The sequence below is a fragment of the Pelmatolapia mariae genome, linkage group LG6, assembly GCF_036321145.2.
Source record: "Pelmatolapia mariae isolate MD_Pm_ZW linkage group LG6, Pm_UMD_F_2, whole genome shotgun sequence".
Taxonomy (NCBI): Eukaryota; Metazoa; Chordata; class Actinopteri; order Cichliformes; family Cichlidae; genus Pelmatolapia; species Pelmatolapia mariae.
Genome location: NC_086232.1, coordinates 33,097,653 through 33,123,985, shown reverse-complemented (window position 1 = coordinate 33,123,985; position 26,333 = coordinate 33,097,653). Strand labels below are relative to the sequence as shown.

Here is a 26,333-nt window from a genome sequence, read left to right as displayed (position 1 = left end):
CCTGAGTCTTTCTGTGCTGCTCTGTTTGAAACAAGTCTTTAGGCAGCTATGGAGTATTGGTCATGTTAAAAGATGAATTTTCAAATAATAGTTATTTGATATAGTTATTACTTAATTTCCATAAATTACTGAGTTTTCAGTCATTCCTTTTCTTGTAAGAAGGAACATGTTTTATTACTAGAAATACAAAAAAATTCTTATTTATTATGATGGGAAATTCACACATTGTTCATATATATATAAATATATATATACATATATATATATATATATATATATATATATATATATATATATATATATATATATATATATATATATATATATAATGCCTCAGAGAAATCTGACCAAGCCAAATCTATTCAGGTAGGTGAGCTTAATGTTCATCTTAAAAACAACAACAAACAAAAAGTAACTATATCAAAAACACAGTGAGAGTAAGTTGTGTTAACCCAGTAGCCTTGTTAGCTCCTCCTTCTTTCAAAGAGACACTTTCCCTTCATTGATGGCATCATATAATTCATCAGTGACAGACTCATAATGTCCAGCACGACTGTTCAGAAAATAAATCTTTTCACTCGAGTTTTGTGGCTTGTATCCTTCCTTCTGCAGCCGTGTCTTCTGAATTTTGAAAGTACCTGTGAACAAGATAAAATATATATATATATAGTTTTTATGTAATTTTATAAAATCACATTGCCGTTTGAATGTTTTTTCACTGATGTTCACCTGTAGTGTCAACAGACGGCATGAACCGAAGGAAGACAGGGCGTGCGTAGGAGGGCAAAGCTTTTTGTACACCGATCAAGAATGCATCAAGGTCCAACTGGTTTCCCTCCTGAGCTATTGCTGCCATACCGGCCTTCCCTTCCACACCTGAACACAATAAAACACAGAGTATTCATCAGCTTTTGAGTCTGTTTATTTGCCTGAAATGTGCCGATGAAAGAATTCATTTCATCTATACCTGGCACAGACACTCCATAGACGGCAACATCGGTGTGTCCCAGTAGTTTGCTGAGGACTCCCTCCACCTCTGTCGTGGAAACGTTCTCCCCTCGCCAGCGAAAAGTGTCGCCGCTGCGGTCCATGAAATACATGTAGCCATAATCATCCATCACCAGTATATCACCTAAAGCACAGACAGTGACAGAGCAATAAAATAATCGCTGAAAATGAATGACAGTCGTGAAAAAGAACGTATTCACAGGACTGGGAAATACTAAGTATACCCTTACTGCTTCCATAGGAATTAAAGAAATAAGCAGCAGCCAGATGCTTTTTAATTTTGAAAAAGCCAAAGACTTTACAGGCTTTAGTTAGCATGTTAATTAGATCAATTAGAAAAAAGACTGAGCAAGTATGGCTAATTTGTAAAGGTTGCCAAACAGAAAAAACCCTCTTCTCTCTAAAAACAATATGACACAGCTTAGGTTTGCAAAGCTGCATCTGAACAAACCACAATACTTCTAATGTCCTTTAAATAGATGAGTTCAAAGTAGAGATGTTTGGCCATAATGCACAGCACCAGTTTTGACTACAATCAGCTGTCAAGTACCATGGTGGAGGGGTGATTTGGGTTTGTTTTGCAATCACCGAGCAAAATCACTGCTCTTTACGGCCATCTGTCTGACAACTAAAGCTTAGCCAAAGGGCTGTCATTCCAAGCACATTATTAAGTCTGAAAAAATCTACAAAAAAAGGAATCAAGGTGTTGTAATGGCCCAGTCAAAATCTAGAGCTCAACCTGATTGAAATTCTATTGTGGATGTTAAGAGAGCTGTAAATAAACCAATGAACAGAAGCAACTTTGTAAAGAAGAGTCAAAATTCATCCAGAACAACGTGAGAGAATGACAAAGCCAGAAAATGACTACTTTCAGTGAGGGTTGAATTCACGATTCACAAACTGCTTGAATGAAAAAGATGACAAGCTTACTCCCCACAATGCACCATCATCTGGCTTGGAAACTGTCACAGGGAGCAAACTTTCATTGCAATCAATGATCCTTAACACTAAAGGTGATGTTTGCTCTGTGAAAAAAATGTTGACTGTGGTGAAATTACAGATGCAGCAGTGAAAGTGTTCCGAATGGGACTTTCACTGCTGAAAATAGCGGAAGTACTGGAAGCAGTCCAGTGGTGTCATGATCATAAATTATTTTCAGTTTTCTTATGAAAACAGAAGCCAATTAAAATGTGAACTGCATGTAGTAAAAACTATAAACAAAGGTAAAAGTTCATATGGCAATTTAGCATCTGCAGCTTTCTTTTTCTGGATACCTGTGAGATGAAGCATGTATGATATTATAAAACTGGAAATCAAGAAACAGACAGTCCATCATTATTATTCTGACTAACGTTAAAGAGACAAAATAAAACATGCCTGAGACATAAGCAGAGTCTCCCATCTTGAACACATTGCGAGCAACTTTCTTTTTGGTGGCATCCTGATCAGCATAACCGTCGAATCTTCTGAGCGGATCGGTGTGGTTGATGTGTCCCACTAACATGCCTGGCTCTCCTGCAAAGATGAAAGATGATTTTTGCATTTGTTTACAACTTTTTTGTTTGCCTTTTTTCTCTCTATTGTAGCTTTGCATGTATGTGTGTGTATGCAGGGTGTTACCTGGCTCACAGGGTATACAGAGGCCTTGTGAATCCCTCAGTAGTTCTTTGCTATCCTGCTGCACCCTGACCAGTCTGATGGGATAAAAATTTGGTAGGATGCGACTATTGAAGCCACACGCCCCGACCTGGATGTGCAAACATACAATATAGCAGGTACGTAAAAAAGATGTGTTTTAAATTCTTTAGCCTCCTAAGAAATCAGTAAAACAACATCCAGGTAAGCATACCTTTCCATCTATGTTGAGCAGGCTGCAGTTGCACTCTGTGGCGCCATAAAATTCCCCAATTCTTTGGATTCTAAATCTCTTGACAAACTCTTCCCACACCGAGGGACGGAGTCCATTACCGATGGCAACACGGACCCGGTGACGAGCCTCTGATTTTCCAACAGGCTGAGCCAACAGATAACGGCAGATCTCTCCTATATACTGGATTGCCTATGTGTGCGCACAGACATAGAGGTACAATTACACACTAAAACCAAATCGCAAGTCTTGTTTATAGAACTGGCTCAAGAAAATCAATAGGACATCTGGCCTGTGGCTAGGCACAGTTATTGCACCAGTGTGTACTCACAGTGCAGTTGTGTTTGACACAGTCATCCCAAAAGCGACTGGCTGAGAATTTCCTCCTGATTACAACAGTCAAACCAAAGAGCAAACACTGCCCTAAACCCATGATGTTTCCTGTAAATATCACCATGAACACATGAGCACATACAACAAGGACTTCTGTAAAACAAATATATACTTGTAAACTTGTTCTTTCTTTTACATATTTGCAGAAACAGTATCCCTCCTAGTCAACCATGCCAGCCATTTGAACAGTGTTAACACTTGTATAAAGCATGAAAGGTGAAAAGCTTTTCAAAAGACATTTAGACAGTTATTAAAATTTCACTTTTGAATATAGCTTGATTTAGCCTTGACAGTTACCAGTAGACCTCTTTTAGACCTCTCATTAAAAGAAAATTGCTCAGTGGGTAAACCTAAGTCCTTGATTTCAAATTATGTTGAAGTGAAAAACTTTGTAATAACCTAAAGATGATAACATTTGCCCTTTTCTACTTTTACTTTTGAACCAAATTTAAAGAATTTAAATTTAAAGTTATTCTTGTTTGTAGTGTTTTTTTATCCCATGCTTTCTATGCTCCTCTCTCATCATGTTTACTGCTCACCTTCATGTTTCAGTCATATGTAGCCTATTTTGTTTACTTTCTGTGTCACACTGAAGATTAATTTTCTTGTGTTTCTTATTTCACTTTCTGCTTTTTGTTGCTAGCCCTCCTTTGTCATTATCTACCTTTACCACCTGTACCTTTGCCTGCTTCCTGTCTTCTCTTGGTGTGCCTGTCTGTCCTATGTCAGTTTATTGTCATATTGTCTATTTGTTCAATGTATTTTTTATCCTATATAAAGTGTGTTGAGGCAGCTGTCGTTGCGGGGTTTGTTGTGCTGTCGGAGACTGATTGCAAATAGTTGAGCCAACTAGTTGCCCAGAGATTGAACAACACCCTCAACTTTGGACAACCACTTCTGATTGCAAGACAATTCCACAGGTCAATTGGTGGGGCAACCTGCCTCTGAAAAACTGCCATCCATCTGCAGTCACATGCAGACAAATTGGGAAATGTTGCCAATAATCAGTCTCATTAACAAACACAAACAGATTGCTAAGAGTGAGTCAGTCTCAGCTGATAAGCGGAGCTTGTCTGCAGTACATCTCATTCAACTGACTGCCGGCTGGTTTTGATCAAGGTTTTCAAGCATCGATGTCATTTTGCAGCTAATGGTTGTGTAGCAACTGAATCACTATTCCTCCAAAGTTGCCTTGAAGACAGCAAATGACTGACACGACTGGTCCCAGAGTTAGTCCCTGACTGCAAGGCAGCCTTTCCAGAAGCACCGAAATTGCAGGTTCATTGCACACAGTTGCAATAACTTTAGTCACGCTCCAGTCTCCAAACACTGTTTTCCTGAGTGTGACTTTAGGGTTCTTCTTCTTCTGCCCTTTTTGGTATTGATTCACGTTTTGTTTTCTCTTTTGGATTTTGGTATGTTTGGGGATTTTTGTATCGGCAATAAAATCTCACTTTTTGTTTATTTTTGCCTTCCTCCGCATCCTGCATTTGAGTTGCACCAAAACTGATGAGCCTTTATCAAATTTAGCCCAGAAAATGACATCACTAAATGTCTGGTGAGATGAATGTCTGGCTTCAGGAAAAAATGTATTTTTAGTATAATAATAAGATTTGTAAACCTCAAATAGATTTTATCATTTATCAAAGCCAATGGAAGCAAAAATAAATACTTTTTAAAAATGGGATAATATATTATTTTAGAATAGACATAATAATATGAGAGTTATGAAGAATGATTCTCATTATTATGGCATCATGCTTCTAAAGATGTGTAAGCGTGGGAAATCTTACTTTATATTAATTTTAAATGTATTTTGAAAACATGGATGAGAAGAATCAAGGCCTACCTGCAGAATGATAGAGAGGAAGGCAGTTGTACATGATGTCATCAGGACGTAAGCCAAAAGAATGAAAACCAAAAGCTGCGATGCGGTAATACCTGACAAAAAAGAACACCAAACTAAGTGACAGAAGTCATCACTATTACTTATCTCATTATTTAAAGGATTCTCTTAAAAGTGCAATGTTGTGACTGAAATGTCATAGACATGTCTTACAACAAAATTCAAAGAGTAAGTTTTATTAACTGTTGATAAAACTGTTTAGGTCCCTAAGTGGACTGCATCACCTTTGCAGATGTGTCCACAGATAAACTTACCGACTGTGCACCACTACAGCTGCCTTTGGCATTCCTGTTGTACCAGAAGTGTAGATGTAGAAAAGCCTGTCTGCAAATACAATGAGAAGAAGAAATTTCCATATTGCATTCTCAAAACCTTTTGACGGTGTTTCACATGGTGGCATGCACCGTGACGCTCCCGTCATTCTTTACATATTTTTTTGTTAGTCTATCTGTTTTTTCTCCGTCCCATACAGGCTAATCAAGTAAAGACTTGAAGTGTGTCAACATAGGAATGCTAAGCAATAACAAAGACAAAAACAATGCCTTTGTTAAAAACAAGAGAACGAATGCACAACAATGTAAACGATTGAATTAAACATGCCCAGAGTTGTATTTGCATGCATTATATAAAATAAAAGAGAAATATTGTTCATAGTCTTGAACTTTGTAGTAACTTGATGATTTTTTCCATTTTTTTTCCCATTTTTTTGACACACATGTGATCTAAATTAGAAGAAAAAAAATACGTAAGACAGCCAATTTTGGCAGCCAGCCATTTACTCTAGCAGGCAAAGACTTGCTAAGGACAAGAATGTGTTGCAATCAAACTTTGTAAAATGTAAAATGCAGCATGCCCCTACCCACGTGCACAAATTCTACAGAGCCTCACCATTGAACTCTTTCCTTATCTTGTAGGGTGGTGGGTGTGTGGGTGAACGGGCCAGCAGAGAGTCCAAACTCTGAACCTGAAGCTCATCCCTGTCTTCCTGCTTACCAGTGCTGAACAAAACCACGCTGGGCTGCAACATGCTACTCACCTCTGTTACAGCTGGAAGACAATCAAAAGTGTGAAAAATGTAAAGCAGGCAAATCAGCACATGTTTTATTAGCTGAAAACAGATTATTCCACCTCTGGCCAAATAAGCAAAGTATATTTAGTTCCCACCTCCAGTCATCTCCGATCCAAACACCATCGCTCGAGCTCCAGAAACACTGAGACAGTGTAGCAATGACTGCTGTCTAAGGTTGTAGTTGATAAGAGCAGCCTCAACACCTATCATAGCAAAACCCAGCCATAAAGCTGCCATTAAAGGCTGACTTTCCATGTACAAAGCCACCACATCACCCTCAGTCCACCCCTGAGCCAATGCCCAGTGGGCCACAGCGTGGCATCTCTCCTGTAGCTCTCTAAAACTCCAAACCTGAAATGAAAATGTAAAATCAGTCATCTTAATTCAGTTTATTCGCTGTTTTAATTAAGGTGCTATGTTTTCTTTCTATTTTTTTATTCTTGATGAGACCTCACCTCTCCTGTGGCCTCATATATCAAGGCGGGCTTGTCGGGGTGTTGTTTCACTAACTGGCCAAACAGGGCAGGGATGGTTCTTCGGTTTCGCCGATGGTGATACATGGAAATTCTCACTTTAATTATAATAGCTAAACACCTTTTAGACACAAAGAAGAGGACAGGAGAACAGTGAAGGGCATTTACAAACAGGAATGGACCAGCATAGAAGCAAATGTGGGACAAGCCCATGCAAACGACCTACTTACATAAAGTCTCTTTTAACGGTATGTAAAGCTATATGAATGTTCTTCCAAGATCCCATATGGACCAAGCACAGCCCTAGCCCCACCAGCAGACTGCAGAGCCAGGGGAAGGAGCGCAGCCACACAGCGCCCAAACCAACGAAGCTCAATATGACACCGATCTTTCGCTCCATGATCTTATCTCTGAGACTACAAACAATGACTTCAGGTACAAAAATCATGAAAATACACTCAACTGAAATGTCATGAGATGAGGCTTACCTCTTAAAGATTCTTAATTATGATAGTCCAAGAGAAATAAAAAGGGATTCAGTAGCAACAGTGTGCTGTGAAGAGTTAAATGTCAGCTTCACTGTTAAATTGAGTAACAGCACCAGAAGCAGCTCAAAGAGCTGTCAGATGTTTGCAAAGCCAGAGGTGAAATGCCTGATAAGAGGCAGCACGCAGCAGAGAGTTGCACAAGTTACAACCCATGCAGTTCCTGCGTCACCGCAGAGCCAGTGCGATTCATTACTCCTGAATCAAAGCGCTGCAGGTCCTGTTTATAAAATCAGAAATGTGTGCTTTCATGAGGAAAATTATTTACTGGGTTCATCCATAGGCACGATTTCTTTATCTGAATAACTACAATAGACGATTACTCACTTACAATCAAGGAAGAGTTTAATCATCAGTATTTATTATTTCCCAGAAAGGCTAATGAGCGCCAAGATTTTAAAAGCAGAGAGAAGTTCAATTTTATTGAATGCGTCGAAGTTATAACATTTGAATCCATTAGGTGTATAGGGCTTTTTTTTTTCCTTTTTTTTTAAAAATCATTACTAAATAGATAATTTTGATTAAAGCAGTTTTCAAAGGAAAATTTTATAAAAAAAATCCTTTAAGATTAAAAAAGACTATTTGGATTAACAAGCAATATGAAAACTATGCTTTATAAATCATTCCATTCCATGAAAGGATGGATGGATTTGGAATTTACATCAACAGCAACTCGGTCCCGGATAAGCGGAAGAAGATGGATGGATCAACAGGTCAATTTGTGGGGGAAAAAAGGTGGCATGTTATCGATTAATGCTAATAAACCACAATCTTCTTTTCAGATGAAATAGAAGCTTTAATAAATCTTATGGTGCACATTCTTCAAAGAAAACAGTACCAAATATAAACAAAGTAAAAAAATAAGTTCATATAACTTACATTCACAATACAACAAAAAAAGCATGTAGCTATTTTCACATTGATATCCATAGCATTGTATGAAAAAAAGGTTTGATGGCCATAAAAGTGCAATCACACTTACCAACCGAAGAACAGGGTAGATGTTAAAACCAACAACGAGGTGACTTTAATATATTTCGCAGTAAGGATTAAGACAATAAAAACAATCGAAATGTTTCCTTATATTAACATCTTTGTCACTTTTTGTTTTTTCTGTAACTGGAAATATATTAAAAAGTTTATTTTTACTGTTCAGGATCTGTAAATGAGGCTGGTGCACTATGTGAGTAAAGAGGTGCAGGATCATGATATTTATCGTCATGGAAAAGTGCAACAAAATAAATTCAGGTCTGTACATCGCTTAAGTTTTACAGTAACTAAGATGTGTAAAGGCACATTGTGACAGCTCACAGGCTTAAACACACTTTGCATGCAGGAAGTTGCAGGCTTATCAGTAGGGTGGGTCTGTTTTTGTGAATTGCCCACTCATTTTGGGACAGATTTAGAATTTCAAGTTCACAATTTCAAGAATAAAAAGAAAACCCTTGAAATATGCACTTGGGGTGGGGAAAAAAAGGCACAGCGCAGCTGTTAATCAAGGCGAGTCTTTGAAAATAGCCACAAGTAGTGGTTTTTTAAAAAACCACTTGTTTTGTTCATAATCAAAGAAGCAGACATAAACTCCTTGCAAGAATCCACATGGGAACAAGGGGAAACTCAGGGACACTTCATGGGTAATTTGCATCATTGGTCAGCTGTTTCCGTTGCAGCCTACTGTTAAATAGAGTACATGAAAACAAATATTATCCAACAGTAACAAAAAACATTCCCAATCTTATATACAAACAGCCATTTATGCAAAAACAAAAATACAAATATGTAAAACAGAACAGTTTGCATGCTCGTTTTTTTCTTGTAGCCTACATAACATAGACTTTATTGTCTGCACTGAAAATAAATACTAACATAATTATATCATTTTTTATGACTTTGAAAGGAATACAGCTTATATTATTACTGTGATATGTTCTGCATGAACCAAAAAGCCACTCGAGCAGCTGCACTTTCACACTCCTGAATAAACACTTTTAATAGCCGGCTTCTTCTTGCCTGTGACTTTAATGACATTTTTTTTTTAAACTCAGCGATAAAAATCTGTCATTACCAGTACGCCTTGAACTACAAAGAGTGCTACAGCACACAAACAATGAGGAAAATGACCTAATTCAGGAGGTAAATCGGACCTTGCGACCTTGTGAGTAGCAGACGATGCTACTGGATTGAACTGAAATTTGGTCCCATTAACATTACGTTACCTACCTACGAGGAATAACCTGTGCTTAAGAGGTCACGATTTCATTTCTAACTGTTCTATGATGTGACGCATTAAAGACAAGCTATAAATGCTTGCTATCAGTACCTAAGAATGACATTTTATTTTGAAATAAAGGATTTTAAGAGGACTTGGATAAAACTAGGAACTATAGTTTGAATGCAAATATCCAGGAACCACTTTTTTTCTTTTTTTCCTAAGTCACCGAGTGTGGGTGAATCTGCCAACAGCCCCCAGCATTGTGTAATCATTTAGTGAGTCACTGCTTTTAGACTTCAAGTTTAAATGAAGAATTGCTGTAGGTGACAAAATAGGCTGAATGTGTGATAGTCATTAAGTCTTTGGAGGACAGCTTTAGCTTGAGCTCTTCATATTTGTGATTCTCCTGTTTGCTGCCCACTCTTTGAACCCTAAAGGGAGACAAACCACACGGTTAGAAACAGAGTAATTGTTCTGAAAAGCTAATAATTAAACATCCCTAGTAGATTAAAAAATACTAAAGTGCTACAAGTGAGAAAATGCAGTTTGTTACTTTCCACTACAAAGTGTGCTTGTGACCGATGATGATATCCAGTGGTATTATTGCATGCTTACTTGTGATTGACTGCTGGAGGGATTTGTGGTGCTTAGGTCTGAGTATCTCTTCTTCTGTGATGTGCAGATACAGGAGAGGAAATTGGCATATTCCTCTCTCACCTACAGAGGGCAACAGAACATTAAGAAACAAATCTGTGTTGCCACCTCGCATACTGACACAATCTAGCATGTTTGTCACTGCTTTTGCCCTTTTCATTGATTTTTTTTAAATATACATTTTCATGCTGTTTTAATTTCTGTTTTAGCATCATGTCCACATCAAGCTTTACACAAATATACTGTATTCGTACCTGTTTGGACAGCAGACAGTGCATGATGAAGACCAGTGCGCCCTGCAGGCTGTTGAAGATGGTGAAAATGTACGACACCGCAATAGGGGGATCCTCTTGAAACAAGAAGACCCCAGATATCCACATCAGACCCAGAATACACATCTGGGCTATAGCTGTCACAGTGAAAGCTCTGAAGACGGAAAAGAAGGATGAAACAAAGGGTAAGTCAATAAAGATTACCGGAGAATGGTAAAGGTTACACACGGATGACTCAGTTACTACATCAGTGTTTGGAAAGCCCCATTAAAAGTGAAAGAACACAATGAGACATGTGTTCTAGGCAAAGCAGCTACAGAACAGCTCATTTTAGTTCACTTTGCTGTCTGCTGAATGTATGTGGAAGCAGAAAAGCCAAAGGCTAATGATAAATATAACAGAGAGATTAAAAGAGGCACTCTTAAAAAAAGTTTCTGTCAGTTTGCTCTGTATGGCTCCTTTGTTCTATTTATTTATCCAGCCTAGCTCAAGTTACCAACTTAGCCAAGAATCCATTTAGCAAACAAGAAGATCGAAAAAGAGTGTGAAAAAGAGACTTTTCTTCCACTGACAGAAAGTGTTGGATTATAATTTAATGCCTTCTGACTTTTTCTCTACTGAAAAAAACATCTTGCTCTCTTGTTTCTGGCACAAGAAGTTCACTTTCCCAACTCCTTGGACTGAACTACACATCATTCATGATCGACTAGCAAAAGGAAAGAGGGATTCTTTTTCATTTTGACTCTAATGTTTTTTGCAGCTATGAGCGGAGGGTCCGTGAGCTAAGTATGAGCATACTGTAGGTAGACAGGCGAGACAAAATCCATTAACAGGAGCCCATCAGGGAGCTGTCACAACTAAGAAAACATTCCCTCCATTTTTTCCCCCTCACAAAACGTATTCTTTCTATCAAAGCAATTCCCAGTCCCGAAGCTGCCATATTGAATCTATATATTGTACATTTTATAGTTACACAGTTTGGTCATGCAGTGGAAAGGGTTACACATTCAAATTAATACACAGACTGACTTAATTTTGTGCAGGTTGGAGAGGTCTGGGTTGAGGCTGGCAAACTTCTGGGCAAGTTTCCAGACGGTGATGATAAAGAAGAAGACATTCACAAAGATGACTAAGCACACAGGCCCGAAGAAGCTCCAGACGAAGCCGTCATCCGTGGATAGCCAGCAGCTACGTTTAGGAGTGATAAAACACACGTTCACAACAGGATGTTCTTTGCTTCACTGAGATAGATAGCATTAAGTTTATGTAATCTACTGATGTCATTACTATTAAGCAACTGTAGAAACACATGCACAGACAAGCCTTCTCTGTTCATCACAAACTATTTATTTTGCTTTTAGTTACTGGAAGACTTACTATTTTTTAGTGCCGTATCCGTTTGGTCTAACGCAGGCGGATATAATGACGATAAACAGAGGCGTCCCGTAGCCCACAGCATATAGGTAGAGGGGCCGCATGGTGGCATTGAACACCAGAACAACCATACGGTACAGCTGCACCCCTTCTAACAGCATCCAAGTGAATACCGCCAGGAAGAAGAAATGGAGCATTGCTGCAACAAACCTGCAGCCACCCTGTAATGTGAAAGGACACGGAAAAAGAACATGTCAGAGAGGAGAAAGCACCGCTCTATCCCTGATCGTACAGCAGTCAGCTGCTTGCAATGTTTATGTGAGTGAGAATTATTCACACAAACATTTTCCATTCTCCAAATTTAATTAAGACCACATGAATAAGTAGCTTAGTAGCATTTTACAGCTTTACTGCCAATGTATTAATGGAGCAAAGATGTACATAAACATCAGAAAACACAGTACCACAGCATCACTTCTACTCCAATCGTATGGACAAGGTTAACAAAATACACTATTTTAGCATGTAATGCTTCAAGGTCAGACATCAGCAGTTATAGTTTAGTCTTAGTATAGCCCTTGCACTTCAGGGTGAGGTGTGCTCACTAAGTGCTCTTGTTTCATTTTTGCTTATCGTGAACCTTCAGTCATGTGATCTCTCTGATGGAGAAGAGACTACAAAGTAACTATTGACAGCTGTGAAAAGCACAAGGTGTGACAAATCAAGCCAACAGCAACACTTTAACAGTGGCCAGGCTTGGCTGTTACTTTGTTGCTGTCAGAGTTAACCACAGATAATTCCTCGGTGCATCTCTTCTGCTGAATCCCAAAACCGATCAATAGATTAACAGAGAGAGAACTAAAAAGAAGCATCAGGTTAACCAGCAAGCTGCTACCTCGTCTGCATTATCAGGTAATTATCCACTTGCCATAATTATTACAGTTTGTTATCCATGTATCTGTGGAAGCTTATCAGCTCAAGGACACCCTCTCTCAGCGTTGGCAGATGCTCCTGGCAAGGCTGAAATCCGCCCACGGTTTTCTGAGCTCATGATTGTTTACAGTTAGTTTGTATTACTTCCATTTGCAACATATGAGCGCTGAAAACAATCTAATTGTTAATGAGACAAATTATAAATGGGTTTTTGTACTTTTGAGGTGTTAAAATATCGAAAAAATGGCATTTTACACTTGCTAGGCTAGGTACTGTTCTCTGGTACTATCCTGAGCTGCCACGCTGCCTCAGCAGTACTTATTCTGGTCTCGTTCAGATACAGGTCTTTTCTTATTATTGCATTGGTTAGTTTATAGCTGAGCTGCTGTAACAAGCCAGTGTGTCTGATCAAAATATATTCTGTTCTTAGTCAGACGAATAAACGACAGCATTAAGAGGTAAACAAGTCTTCATCTATTTTTGCAGAGTCGTGATTATGTAAACTACCCAATTCAAACAATCACAGTTCAAACAGTGAAGTGTAATTAAGTGTGACTGCAGTAGGTAATGTCAGCCAACATTATTTCAATAAAAAATTAGTCCACAGACATCTAGAGGCATTTTTAGAGCTACTCACAAAGTCATCAATGAATGAAATGGCATTAACTACAACTAAATGGGAATAATCAAGCAAAGCAAATGTTTCCTAAAACCGTGCCTCTGGCTAGCACATGTGGAATAGGTTAGGTTATGGGATAGATTCTGATTCACACTGAAGTTTTCTTTGCAACAAACTTCCCTGTCCTCATTTTTGTAATTTTCTGCTCCATTCTGAGCCTACTCCAACAATCTGTCTGTGAAAAATTTTCACGGACAGATTATTTTTAAAAAAGTACATTTTTTCCCCTTTAGAAAACCCACAAGGGTATTCTGCTTTATCATGTCAGAAAGCGCCATTCGAGATTTATTTCTGCAGGAATGCTCCAGCGTTAAAGTGAGAAAGACTCTGCTTCACAGCATATACACAGAAAGGTAAGTATCATGTGAAGAAGTTGCATGACACTATATGACAAACTAGTTAGTTACATTAACTATGATTTGACCAACATTCTCAAGTACAGGCCATTAGCTGCCATGCCTGGCACAAGATATTGTTGTTACCACGAATGCTGGTGAATTTACATTTTCTCCTTAAATAATGTAGAGCATGTCACATGTAGCTTTTTTTTTCCTTTTAGAAACGTACCACGGGTTTAGTTTGAGAAATGCCAGCCAGGAAGATAAGATCAGCTATAAAGAGACAGATGCAGAGGTGCAGGTGGATGGTGGTGCGGGTTCCCTGTATGGAACGGCAGAACTTGAAAGTCAGGATGCAGAGTGTGAGACACAACAGGGAGATGGTCAGTCCTATTTTAGTCACCAGCTCGAGCCCATAGGTGTGCTGGAAGAGAAGACAATAAGTGTGAATGTGAGTGCAGCTGGTTACCAGTAAATAACATTTTGTTGCACATTTCTTTTCAAGATCATAAAATAATTTTACTTATAAACTTATAAAGTAATGCTATTCTAATAGAAAATGATTTGTATTTCATTGAGGTATAAGTCATGAACACTGATGACCCTTACCCTATGTTTTTAGATAGAGTAATTTTACATTTGTTCTCCCATGTCTTGGGAATTAGGGGACAAGAAAAATTTCAAACTGACATGCATCAGAATTTGTTTGTTTTTTTTAATCAAGCGTTAGGTTTAGGGTCAGGGTCACCGATGAGGTCTTAAACCTTACATGGTTACACTTTTTTAAGCTGTTTCTTACCTCGATGGGGTGAAGAGCCATGAGAACAGCAAAGCTGCTCAGATGGTTACATGTACATATGGTGCGTGAGGCATTGGAGTCCTGCTTAGAACAACCATCTGTGGACCAGGCCCCTGTCTCGGTCCAATATGCACAGATGTAACTCACGTTAACCGATTCCTCTATGTCCTAAAACCAAAACAAAGATGTCAAAGACGCGATTTATGTTTTATTTACATCTCTTGTTCTTTTGCTCCTCATGTTTGTTACTGTGAAGCTCAAAATAAGTAAATGACTGATTTTAAAAAAGTGGATGTGACACAGGTGGGATTACCTCAAGATGCCTGAAGGTGATGTTGACAGAGCGGCTCAGTTTCTGAGTCGACGGATTTGAGACCACCACAGACACAACTTTAGAGAAGACCTGGTAGGAGGGGTCTGCTCCATTTTCTTTAGCTCCTTTGACCATCTCGAAAGACCTGTTCACAGAGCTTTCAAGGTTTTTGTAGCTCAACAATGCAGCCACAGCAAAACCTATAAAAGATCCTCAGAATATTAGAATATTATAAACTTATAAACTTGAACTGGACAGAAAAGAACTGAAATTTACCAGGATATTTTCTTGTCCCGGCTGCTGTTGCCCAGTCTGTGTCCAGATAAGCATATTCACTGGACAGACGAATATCTCCAGTTGGTCGAGTCGTTCCTCTTTGAACAGCAATCTGTGCATCTATTCAAGCAAATCACTCATTTCAAATCATAACGCACTTTGCATCCTAACTATTAGTTCCCAAGATGGAAATTAATTAAATCTACATTAATTCAAAAGTATTACCTATCTTGTTGTTCTCCATCTTAGTGTGGTTGTCTTTTAGCTGAGGCCCAATGAATAAAATCGATTTCTCCACAGCAGTGAGCAGCCCGCTCACACTTGCATCGATGTTCGGGGTTCCAGGAGACAGCATCGCATCAGTCTCTGTGAAAAGTTTCTGTCACAAATAAAAGACACAGAGGTGGGATTGTGAATACTGCGTATGCATTTGCATTTGGTATGAGTGTATGCATACTTGTATCTTTTCCTAACCTCCAGTAGCGCATCTCCATCAAGCTTTACTTTGCTGCCAGTTCCAGACAGAGCCAAACAGCTGTTTCTCATCATGGACATGATGTTTGCCAGGCCCCCGAGCAACTGGGAGACACATAGACAGAGAATAAAGACACTATTCAGCCTGCCCTATTCTAAAGTTCATGTATTTTGAACCTTGCAGGGCCATAGGGTCGTCTAGAGGAGCAGGTCCTACGTGGTGTGCCAAAGCAAACTGGTGTACTTGTGTGCGAATCCAGGTGTGCTATGAGATTTTTTTGCCAGCCAGATGTTATTGTCGCAGTAAATAAGTAACTTTGAAACACCTGATAAACAGAATTTGAGCTATATGTATTATCTATTTTTGAACTATAACTGGCTCTTCTAATTATATTTGTGATTGTTCCATTATGTTGATAATGATCATAATTTTATTTCCACACTTACCTGTGTTGGCTTTTTCTCAGCACGGAAGTTATCACAATCGAGTTCTAGACAAAACAAAGCATTAGGTTATCACCACACCGGCTGACTGGGATTCTTTGCTCCACCATGAAGTGTGTGATAAAAATCTCACAGTAAAGGAACAAGACTATGCAATGTGCTGGAAGACATAAGCCACAATCTAGATTCTTGAACTGATAAGTTCATACAGAAAGTAGATAGAGTGTAGAGTAAGCCCTGATATCAAAAACGAAACTGAGTCCCAAAAGATAAAAGAAAGCAAAACCACAAGCTGCATGACTAAGAAGGAAAAAAAGGGACTGTACTCAGGAAGCGCAGTGGATGAAATTTGGTTTTCTTACTACTTAAACGTGGTGGTGTAAAAGATGGTGAAAATATAGTCTGCAACTAATACAGTGACGTCTGTGTCAGGAAAATTGCAAAAATGCAATAAAGGTGTGTTGCCTAATGTGAAGAATATGAGGACATAAAAGCTGTGAAGTGCAATCGTTTATAGGAAATAACAAAAAACTGCACACTTACTTGAGCATGGTGTCCTTTCCACGCTGTAATTGGTGTATCCATTTGAGCAGTTGCACCAATAACTCCCAATAATATTATTACACTCTCCATTGGGTCCACAGAGCTCTTCTTTATTTTCACTGTCTGTGCACTCATTAATATCTGTGTAGGGATATAGAGCAAAGGCATAGGTAAAGGCTTATACTCCTCAAAAGTAATAATTTTGATTAGACAGACAGAAACAACTCTGAATATAGGAGGTATTGGTCCATCCTTCAAAAGAATAAATGTCTCTGAAATGTAGCTACCCGCACAGTCATGTGACTTTTATGATGCTGGTAAAAGGATCTTCAGGAAAGAGTTAAACTTTCCCAGCAAACGGTTTTGTGAAATCTTGTCTTGTATTTTGGGATCACTAAGTTCTACTTGCAAGTTATTGCAAGTTATTGCAAGTAGAACTCACAGGAGATTTCTTTAGTTTAGCTCAGAGGACACTGTGTTATAATGTAAAGGGCATGTAAGACTTTTTAAAGATCACATCAGCACTGGCAGAGTTTTTGTAAGCTTTCATTTTCTCTTGCTGGCTGCATGCTACTGTAAGCCTGATCTCCCACTCTCTCCTCTCTCTCTTTTGTGTGTTTTTGTTATTGGAGACAGATTTGATTTCCTTTTTTTATGTTGAGCTTGTTTGTACTCAATGGGTGTACAGATAAACACACCTGTGAAATGTATGAAATAGAAGAACTTGACGAGAATATTCAAACCCAAATGAGCAAATCTGGGGGAGCATAATTTTAATATATTCAGCTCCATGCGATATCTATGGAAGCCCGTTTTCGCCACTAAAAAAGAAATAGAAAGTATCCATTTTAAGAAAAATAAACCGAAATTTTGACTTATTTTCTCGAAATATCGAGTTATTTTCTCAGATTTTTGACTTATTAACTAGAATTTTTGAGAAAAGTAACTCGAAATTTCGAGTTAGCTCTGTCAATCAGTAATCTACGTGAATGACGTCATTTTCTTGTTACCCGGAAGGATATGGCGCAGAGGAATGCGCACTAAACAAATTGTGCGCATTCCTCTGCGCAAAATGTGATTAAATTTCGAGTTATTTATATATTTTTTTTCAGTGGCGGAAACAGGCTTCCATAGATACCACTATCCGAACCTTGCCAAATAACAGCAGATGGAATGATCAAAACTACACAAACAATTTTTCCAGTTGGAACTCTCACTTCAATATTCTGTAGTTTATACAAAGACCATTATTAAACATTCCAGAATTCAAATTTTGCCTCAGGATATCAGATGTCCTCATCATGATTAGGGCTGGGCCATATTATACCGTTCACGGTAATACCGGTATAATGTTAGGCAACGATAGGAAAATGAAATATCGCGATAGAATATGGGTCAAACGCGCATGCGCAGTGCCTTTGTTTTCATACGCACATGGCCGATTGTTGAGTGAAACGGATGAACCAGAATTAGTTTGTAAAAATGGTGCCACTTCAGTGATGTGGAACTGGTTTGGTGTTTGTCCGTCAGATACACAACAAAGCACATTTTTTTTGTAGAACATGCAAGCGGGCTGTCGTTATTGCCGTATTTGTCGGACTAAGGTGCTCGTAAATCTGGGAGTAATCTGGGTCCTAAACTCCCTCTGCTTCAGGTCCCAAAGTCAAACAAACACTGCAGCATCACTAAGAGTTAAAAACTGTCTAAATTCTTTCATCTTTAATAAAATGATCAGCATTGCTGCTTTACCAGGTGTAACTATGAAGTTTAAGATCCAGGCATACATGAAAACAGAATTTATTACATTTAACGGAGTTAGAAGTTAGCAGGAAGCTAGCGGAAGTTAGCTCGCTAGTTTTGCTAGTTACCTAAGCATGATATAGCATGTTCTGACTGAGAGATTTCTGAAAAAATTCAAACGTACAGCTCTGCTATCACTTCCAACATAAATGAAGACAGGAAACTAAACAGCAGTGACGTTTGTAAGGTTACTGAAGTTGGGCTAGCTGGTATGTAATGATGTGCTACGTGATTGCTAGCGACACAGCTATGTTAGCATAACATAAACAGTGAATCTGGAGGAATCAAGGCTAACACTTTTCCACTCAATAAAAGTTAACGTGAAGTTTCCTGATGGTTAGAGACAAATGCAATCGCATAGCAGGATGCTGTAAACGGACCAAACTTTAGTCAGGAGAACAACTGAGATAATCCATCCACAATAGAAGGTTAGTCATTAATATACTGCAACAACATGGGAATAGAGCAGCTGTGATATAATACAACATTAATGAATCAATGGTACAGAAGTGGAGGAAGCAAGAAGAATGAGTTGAATAAAGTTTGATTTATCTGACTGCTTTGTTTCGCTTAATGTGCCTTATAATCCCGTGCACCTTATGGTCCAAAAAATATGTATTTGACTTTTTTATTTGGCACACTGCAGTTTAATGTTGCAAAGCAACTCTTTTTAACTTCAGTGGATATTATACATGGTTATGCTCAGGATATGTCAGCCCATTTCTACTGGAAATGCCTTTTGGTTAAACTTTCAGCAAGGAATTTGCATTTGCACTGTTAAATTTTTATATAGCTTTAATGCACATAAAAAAACAGCTTCTTGTTTAAGTGAAAATAAATGGATGGTGTTTTTTTGCGCTAGTAAAGTTGTGGAGTTGTATTTTGTCTCGCATCAATTATATCGTCAGTTATATCGTTATCGCAAATTTTCAAATATATATCGTGATAAATATTTTTGGCCATATCGCCCTGCTCTAATCATGATTACTGCTTTTATTCACCACTCCGGTATGTTCCCATAAATAAGAAAATGTTTGCTTTTACTTTACTATTCACCATGACTTAAAAACACTTTTATCATTGTAATTTTTCAAAAAACTAAACAAGAAATGATCACTTATTCCTATTTGTGTTCAATAATCTACAGCAGAAGCCAATCACCCCACATTCAACAATTTTAATCCATTTAAATCTTTCCAAATCTCCATACACAGCACACTTTTTTTTATTTAACTTAAGAAGCTTCTTCAAAAATGTAACATGGAAAACATCAATATATAAAATATCTTCATGGCACCACACCTGTACAACAATACAGGTAATACCATCTGGTTAAACAACTATAACTGAGTTTCATTAGATAATCCCAGATCTCTAGCTTTAGCAAACAAACTATAGTGAGCTTTCCAAGCCTGATATCTGTTTTTAATATTACACACTGTAAACAATGGTGAGAGCAGACTGGAGAAATGCATGTCACACACACACTTACCTATGCACTGTCCCTCTGTGAAGTTAACCTTTGTCGAATTGTGAATGAATCCATGTTGGCACTGACAGTAGTAGCTGCCAATTGTGTTAATGCATCTTGAATGTTCCCCACATATAGATCGATAAACTAAACACTCATTTGTATCTGTAAATTTCAATACAAAATCATAAAGCATAGCCATCAATAGATAATAAAGCACAAGATTAGGGTATCAGGCCAATCAGTCAATCACACCTCATTTAGCCTAATTTTAATCTTTTTGGAACAGCACCACTGAACTTGAACTGATGACACTACGTACAAAAAAACACCATTCACCTTCACAGCTGCTTCACTGTTGCTGTTAATGGCAGTGAGATAGGCAAAATGTTGAGTACAATTGTATCTCCCAATTAATTTTTTAGCTTATGAGAGCAGTTGTTGACATTATTGTTGTGGTCACTGATCTCTGAAAAAACACACCAAAAAATGGTAAGAGCAGACTGGAGACATGCATGTCTCGCACAAACTTACCATGGCAACTTCCCGTTGTTGCTGTGAAGTTAACCTCCTTTGTCCGTGCCAAACTGAATCCGGGTTGGCACTGACAGTAGTAGCTGCCAAATGTATTAAAGCATCTTGAATGATTCCCACAGAACAATGGATTTTCTGAACACTCATTAACATCTGTAAATTTAAATACAAAATGGAAACGCATAAGTAGATGGTAAAAAATCACTTTTAAGTTTTTAGTTTATTTTTTTACAAATGGAAAAATATTATTTCAGTTTAAAGCAAACTTGGTAGCTATCTTATTAGATTATTTTCTTTGTGTCATATTTCTTTAATTAGCTGCTAGTATTTGAAATGATCTAACAATTTCAAACTCCTCTACTGTTGTTTCAAATGTAATCCTCCCTGGACGTGAGCTAAAAGTCCTAAAATGGGAAAAAATAAAGAAGAATGTCATTAAGAAAGGGCACTTTCCTATTAAACTATCCTAAGAGTCCTTGCATAATGGTAATGCCATGTTTGTCTGAGAGTTCTTGTTTTGAGAAACGGCGCACAGAAACAAGAAAATGTCGAAGAAGAGTCAAAACGATAGGTAATGACAGATTTACCAGTGCAGTTTTTGGTAGTTCTGTTGTAGCTAAAGCCATTTTCACACCTCAGGACACAATTTCCCAGTGCACATGCTAACCCTGTGGAGAAAAAGCAAAATAAAAAAATGTGATTAAATTACAGATCTTATTGGAAATCCATCTTCTGATATAAAGAGAAGCAAAGTTTTAAATAAACAAATTGCGAATGTGAAGTTGCCATGTAATATTTTGTGTCTTCAAAAAGTTTACTTCATTTTAACGTCTCTGTTTATGTTCCCATCTACAAATATCCATCACTTGTACTCTTCCATGCTAACACACTTTGCTAAGAGTGTGAACTATGCAAACAGAATTATTTGCTTAGTTCACAGTTTTGCAAAAGTCATTATGTTTCCTTCCTCAGTGAGCAATTTGCACACACGGTGTTTAATGCTCCCAGATCCTTCTTCTGTGTTTCCCTTCTTCTACCACAATGAGGCTTCTGTTATTTCACGATGAGGCTAAACTGTCCCAGAGTAATGCCACAGGAAACACAGACAGTGTTGCTCAGTGAACAGTGACAGAAAGTGTGAAAGAGGCCGACTTGTTCTTATTATATGATGAAATAACAACAGACAGAAACAATACCTGAATTTTTTTAAAGACTAACCACATGCTCGCATACAGACGACTCTACTGACCAGTGCGCACATGTGCCCTAGCTGTATGACTCCTACACATTTTTACTCTCTAGCTTTTAATTGTGACTGAGTTTTGTTTTGTTCTTTGTGTGTGTTTGATCTACTTTTTAGTTTTTTACTATGTACAGAACTTTGGTTAACCTGAATGTGCTTATAAATTGATTGACTGATTGACTCCTCTGCCTTTTCTGCCATCTTTTGTAAACTGCATGTCTATTTTTCTCTCTCTGTTCCTAGAAGTATATTTTGACTTGATAGACAATAAATACTTCCTTCTGTAAACTGTTTCAGTTTTGTAAACACAGGTGGGTTGTCTTTTGGCTAAAGGGCTTACTGTTAGAAGTAAAGCTGATTAGTAGGTGTTGATCGGTCATATGTTTACCATCCAACACGCGTTGCTTCTTTCAAAATAAAGGAGATTTTTGAGTTTGCTGGAAAAAGTCCAGCTTTTGTTTGCCTTTGGTTACAGTAATAGCATGTGAACAAAGACAAAGAAATTAATCATGCAAGAGCTATTTTGCTATACTCGCGCAGCATCTTTTTTTAGCTATATTAGTTATTTCAAAATATTGTGATTTGAAGAAAAAACAGAGCCTTGTATTATGGTTGAAATTGTTATGTTTGGGTGCTGAACTAAATTGCTGGCATTTGGTGATATCATTCATTCAGTTATTACTAAGACTTTAGCCCCTATCATTATTGTTAGACTGGGTTTCTGTAGGCCACAGTTAATTTCAACTTTAAACCTATATTCATCTGAACTGTTTATTTTTACCACAGCGCAAACATCTAGCCAAAATTGGCTGCAGACCACATATTCAGACATGTAGTATTCCTGTCTAACACATAGTACACAATGCTGACTTTTATATTTAGTGCTGTCACAAAAGATGTCTTGAAAAATGTCATGTACTTTAGATTTTCACCAACTTCTGAGGGGACTAATTGACCCTTTTGCCTTTTATGTCACATTATCATTACTGAGCAGCTTGTGGAAGTAATGTTCATTTCATTCAAATGCTACTGACCAACTTTTGACTTGGTCAGCACACAAATTCATTTTTTGATATTCCTCACAACCGAAGACCAGGGACCTTCAGTTTTGACAACAGAGGTCAGAGTTGCAACACTTGGGTGACATAACAGGATGTTCGACACATTACTGGTTTCATGTTAACAAAAGAAGAGTTTTGCCACATATTGTGAGACCTCAACACAGACAGGTTCGAAAGTAGTAAGCACAGAAAGCGTGAAACTGTGATGCAAAAAAACCCAAAAAAAACAGCAACAACAACAAAAAGTTGACTAAAAGAAGCAACAAATGCTGCAGTGGGCGATAACTCTTATTGTGTTTGTTTATGAAGCAGTGCTATATTGAGCATTGAACAAGCAACATTTTGACAAATACAAGGAAAACGAATTGGCATATTAGCAACATGTGTACATAACTTTATATAGGAAATAAACATAGACTGTATATGGGGAAGGGATAGCTCAGTAGACAGCATATTGCCCCGTGAAGGTCGGGGGTTTGAATCCACTAAACGGCTACCCTGAGGTACCCCTGAGCAAGGTACTGTCCCTACACACTGCTCCCCGGGCGCCTGATTGGTGGCTGCCCACTGCTTCACTGAGTGAATGGGTTAAATGCAGAGAGAGTAATTTCCCCACGGGGATCAATAAAGTATACATTATTATTATTATATAAAAATCGCAGCAGCATTGTGATGTCACCCTCTCTGCACTGAATGATACTTGTTATTAATCTCTGGCTCTCTTCCACAGCATGTCTTCTATCCTGTCTTCCTTCTCTCACCCCAACCGGTCACGGCAGATGGCCGCCCCTCCCTGAGCCTGGTTCTGCTGGAGGTTTCTTTTGGTTAAAAGGGAGTTTTTTCTTCCCACTGTCACCAAAGTGCTTGCTCATAGGGGGTCATGTGATTGTTGGATTTTTCTCTATATATTATTGTAGGGTCTACCTTACCATATAAAGCACCTTAGGGTGACTGTTGTTGTTATTTGACGCTATATAAATAAAACTGATTGAATTGAATTGTCAAGTCTTATTCTAAAGCCTTAAGCTGACCATTTTGTCTGTGGCCACCTTGGCACGCTAAAACAAGATGTCACTGTGCATACGACTCAAACCTCAGTGACTCTTGTCTTACATCAGCTACTTGTCAGTCACAGGGCAGCCATCCTGGACGCTGCACTATTATTCATTTGGCTTTAACAGGGACCAAAATTTTGAAAATGTGAACATCAAACTCTATTCAGTAAAATCTGAAGCCAGCGGTTTCACCGACAAACACACCAGGAAATTGTTCACTGGGATTATAAATCAAGTGAACAATACAAACACATTTTCTCATAGGTTTCTTTCTGCAGCCAGATGCGTCACCCTGTGTTAGGTGTCTTTACTTTTCAGACCTGTACTCTATTAACAACTTTTATACACAATCTATGGATATATTTGTTAGTTGATGATTGTTTTGTACGTTTTAGATGTATTTATCTTAATAAAAACATGATCTCATTAAAGAATATTGTAAGGCATCTGTACAAAGATGACATAAAATAGAGTCAAGTGAGCTTCTGAAATCAGCCTACATTACACGAACCATCACTTCTGGTGTACCACTAGACAAACCAGAAGAACTAACACGAACGTCATGCTCTGATACATCTGCGGTTTATTCAAACAAGACTTGAAGATTCCTCTTACGGGGAGGCACGTTGTCTGTGACCTTTGCATATTACTGGTGACATATGCAACGGTCTGACTGAACAGCGATACTGGATTCAGGTTCAGGGTTTCTGAGGATGTGGCGGTTTTTCTGGAGGTTTTTACTTGACGCCAATCAGTCTGATAAGCACAGCCATTCAATAAAAGCGAATTACCTCAAGAAAGATCTACTTAGAGTTCAGCTAAGCTTCATTTATATAGCACATGTTCGCAAAAACAGTCACCTCAAGCTGATTCATAATGTAAGCTAAAAAAAAAAACCCGGACAATCTGAAAACATAACCAAGCACTTAGCGATAGTGGGGAGCAAGAACTCCTTCAACACCAAGAGACAACTGGTAGAACCAGTGATGTGTAACGATCTGCCGCGACTAGTTACGGGTGAGGGAAAGGACCATAGAGAACAACATTCAAGAAACAGAAACTGGGGGAAAAACACATCAGGAAGGTGCCAATCACTGTTTGACAGGGTTATGTTACCACTGTAAGCTAGAATTAACCTAAATAACTTTTAAAAAGAAAAAAAGTAATAATATTATATTTTCGAGTGACAAACTTGATTAATGCCATGCTGGGTGGATTAAAATGTTCTCTAATTCTTGAATTTTTAATTTTTTCTCTTTTTTGCCCATGTCTCATAAAATTAAGAAATTTGTTTTATGTACCCTGAACTTTCCCTTCGCACACTCTTCGTCACTTCGTTACACACACACACACACACACACACACACACACACACACACACACACACACACACACACACACAAGGTAAAGTCATTTTAAAACTTACCAAGCAGAAGTAGTTCCTTCCCAAATCCCATGCTGAATAGGAAAAACAGTTCCATACAGAAGTTTATTTCTGAACTATCGCGACTATGAATGAAGTGAAAATCTGGTGGCGGTCCGCTCACAAAGGTTCAAGAAAAAATTTTCAGGTCCATAAAAATCGAAAAAGTATTTGAGTGACAAAACAAACACCGATCACTGAAAAAAGACGTCCTTTTTTGTACAAGTTTTTACTTGTGACAGGAAAAACAAGAATGAACCTTCACCAGCTTTCTTCCTCCCTCAGATTCAGACTTTCAGCCTGGGCATGGCTCACGCTCGACTCCCCACCCCTCGCTCTCTCTCGCGCGCGCGCGAGACCTCTCTATCTCAGTCTCTCTCTCTCTCTCTCTCTCACACACAGACTCTCTCTCTCTCCTTTCTTTCTTTTCATTTATCAGCGTGGCCCTGTCTCCCTCACACTGCTCTTTCTTGCACTTTTCTTTGACTCTGTGTCTTTCCACATGAATACGTTTCTCACACTGGCACATATCACATTGCTTGCACACACAACCCCCCTCTGTCTACACCAGCTTTCACATTTCCCCCTACGCTCCAGTGGCCTCTATTTCAGGAGCTATTCACATGAGAGACAGAAAAGGGGGGGGGGGGGGACTGAAGAGAGGGCGATGACTAACACTCAGCCTAAACAGCTGCTGCTGTACTTGAGTTTTGCCCGTAAGTAATCTTATATCCGTTCCCATTCTCCTCCAAGTCCTACTCTGCTCTTCTTCTACATTTTCTTCTTTGCCTGCTCAGCATTCAGCCCTTCACCCAGTTCCACTGACAAACCCTCTGCATTTTCTCAACCCCCCAGACAGCGAGAAAACAGACTGGAGACAGATAGAGTGACCTCTGTTAAAATAAAATCCACCACACAAGCATAATGCTGTGGTTCACAGAAAACAGCAGGGGTTTGACAACAGCTTTACATTTGATAAAGAAATAAATGCTTTTGTTGTTGGAATTAGTTTCTTACAGCTGAGGGCCCTTGCAAAGGTTACACCCTCTCTCATCACTTCATTTCGTCCAGGCTTGGTTATTGCAATAGCCTTTATTTGGACATCAGCCAGGCTCTGCTTTCCCATCTGCAACTTGTCCAAAATGCGGCAGCTCGACTCCTAACGGGCACACAC

General features: G+C 38.5%; 2 protein-coding genes across 2 annotated transcripts; both read right to left on the bottom strand.

Annotated features, from left to right (window-relative positions):
* Positions 1-338: 338 nt before the first annotated feature.
* LOC134628680 (long-chain fatty acid transport protein 1-like) lies at positions 339-7,116 on the bottom strand. Its single transcript, XM_063475427.1, has 13 exons — positions 6,947-7,116; positions 6,699-6,837; positions 6,339-6,594; positions 6,063-6,221; positions 5,429-5,498; positions 5,118-5,209; positions 3,207-3,316; positions 2,858-3,067; positions 2,629-2,755; positions 2,386-2,523; positions 968-1,132; positions 730-876; positions 339-638 (listed from the first exon to the last, which is right to left on the bottom strand). The coding sequence occupies exons 1-13, from the start codon at positions 7,114-7,116 to the stop codon at positions 481-483; spliced, it is 1,941 nt and encodes a 646-aa protein (XP_063331497.1). The 3' UTR covers positions 339-480.
* A 945-nt stretch (positions 7,117-8,061) lies between these two features.
* Positions 8,062-25,466, bottom strand: LOC134629360 (adhesion G protein-coupled receptor E5). The gene is made up of 16 exons (XM_063476637.1): positions 25,163-25,466; positions 20,965-21,045; positions 20,378-20,530; positions 16,573-16,713; positions 16,033-16,076; positions 15,586-15,690; positions 15,337-15,490; positions 15,112-15,231; positions 14,836-15,035; positions 14,523-14,690; positions 13,953-14,147; positions 11,777-11,994; positions 11,429-11,587; positions 10,382-10,553; positions 10,089-10,190; positions 8,062-9,904 (listed from the first exon to the last, which is right to left on the bottom strand). The coding sequence occupies exons 1-16, from the start codon at positions 25,215-25,217 to the stop codon at positions 9,863-9,865; spliced, it is 2,109 nt and encodes a 702-aa protein (XP_063332707.1). The 5' UTR covers positions 25,218-25,466; the 3' UTR covers positions 8,062-9,862.
* Between the last annotated feature and the right edge of the window lie 867 nt (positions 25,467-26,333).

Bases quoted from the DNA above. Each gene is read 5' to 3' on its own strand.
- LOC134628680 (XM_063475427.1), bottom strand. From the start codon at position 7,116: ATGGAGCGAAAGATCGGTGTCATATTGAGCTTCGTTGGTTTGGGCGCT. The intron at 6,838-6,946 runs GTAAGTAGGTCG...TGTGTCTAAAAG, and splicing joins ACCGTTAAAAGAGACTTTAT to GTGTTTAGCTATTATAATTA. The intron at 5,499-6,062 runs GTGAGGCTCTGT...TTGTATTTGCAG, and splicing joins GATAAGGAAAGAGTTCAATG to ACAGGCTTTTCTACATCTAC.
- LOC134629360 (XM_063476637.1), bottom strand. From the start codon at position 25,217: ATGGAACTGTTTTTCCTATTCAGCATGGGATTTGGGAAGGAACTACTT. The intron at 15,691-16,032 runs GTAAGTGTGGAA...TGTGTCTCCCAG, and splicing joins CTGAGAAAAAGCCAACACAG to TTGCTCGGGGGCCTGGCAAA. The intron at 11,995-13,952 runs GTACGTTTCTAA...TTCACATTACAG, and splicing joins TTTCTCAAACTAAACCCGTG to GGTGGCTGCAGGTTTGTTGC.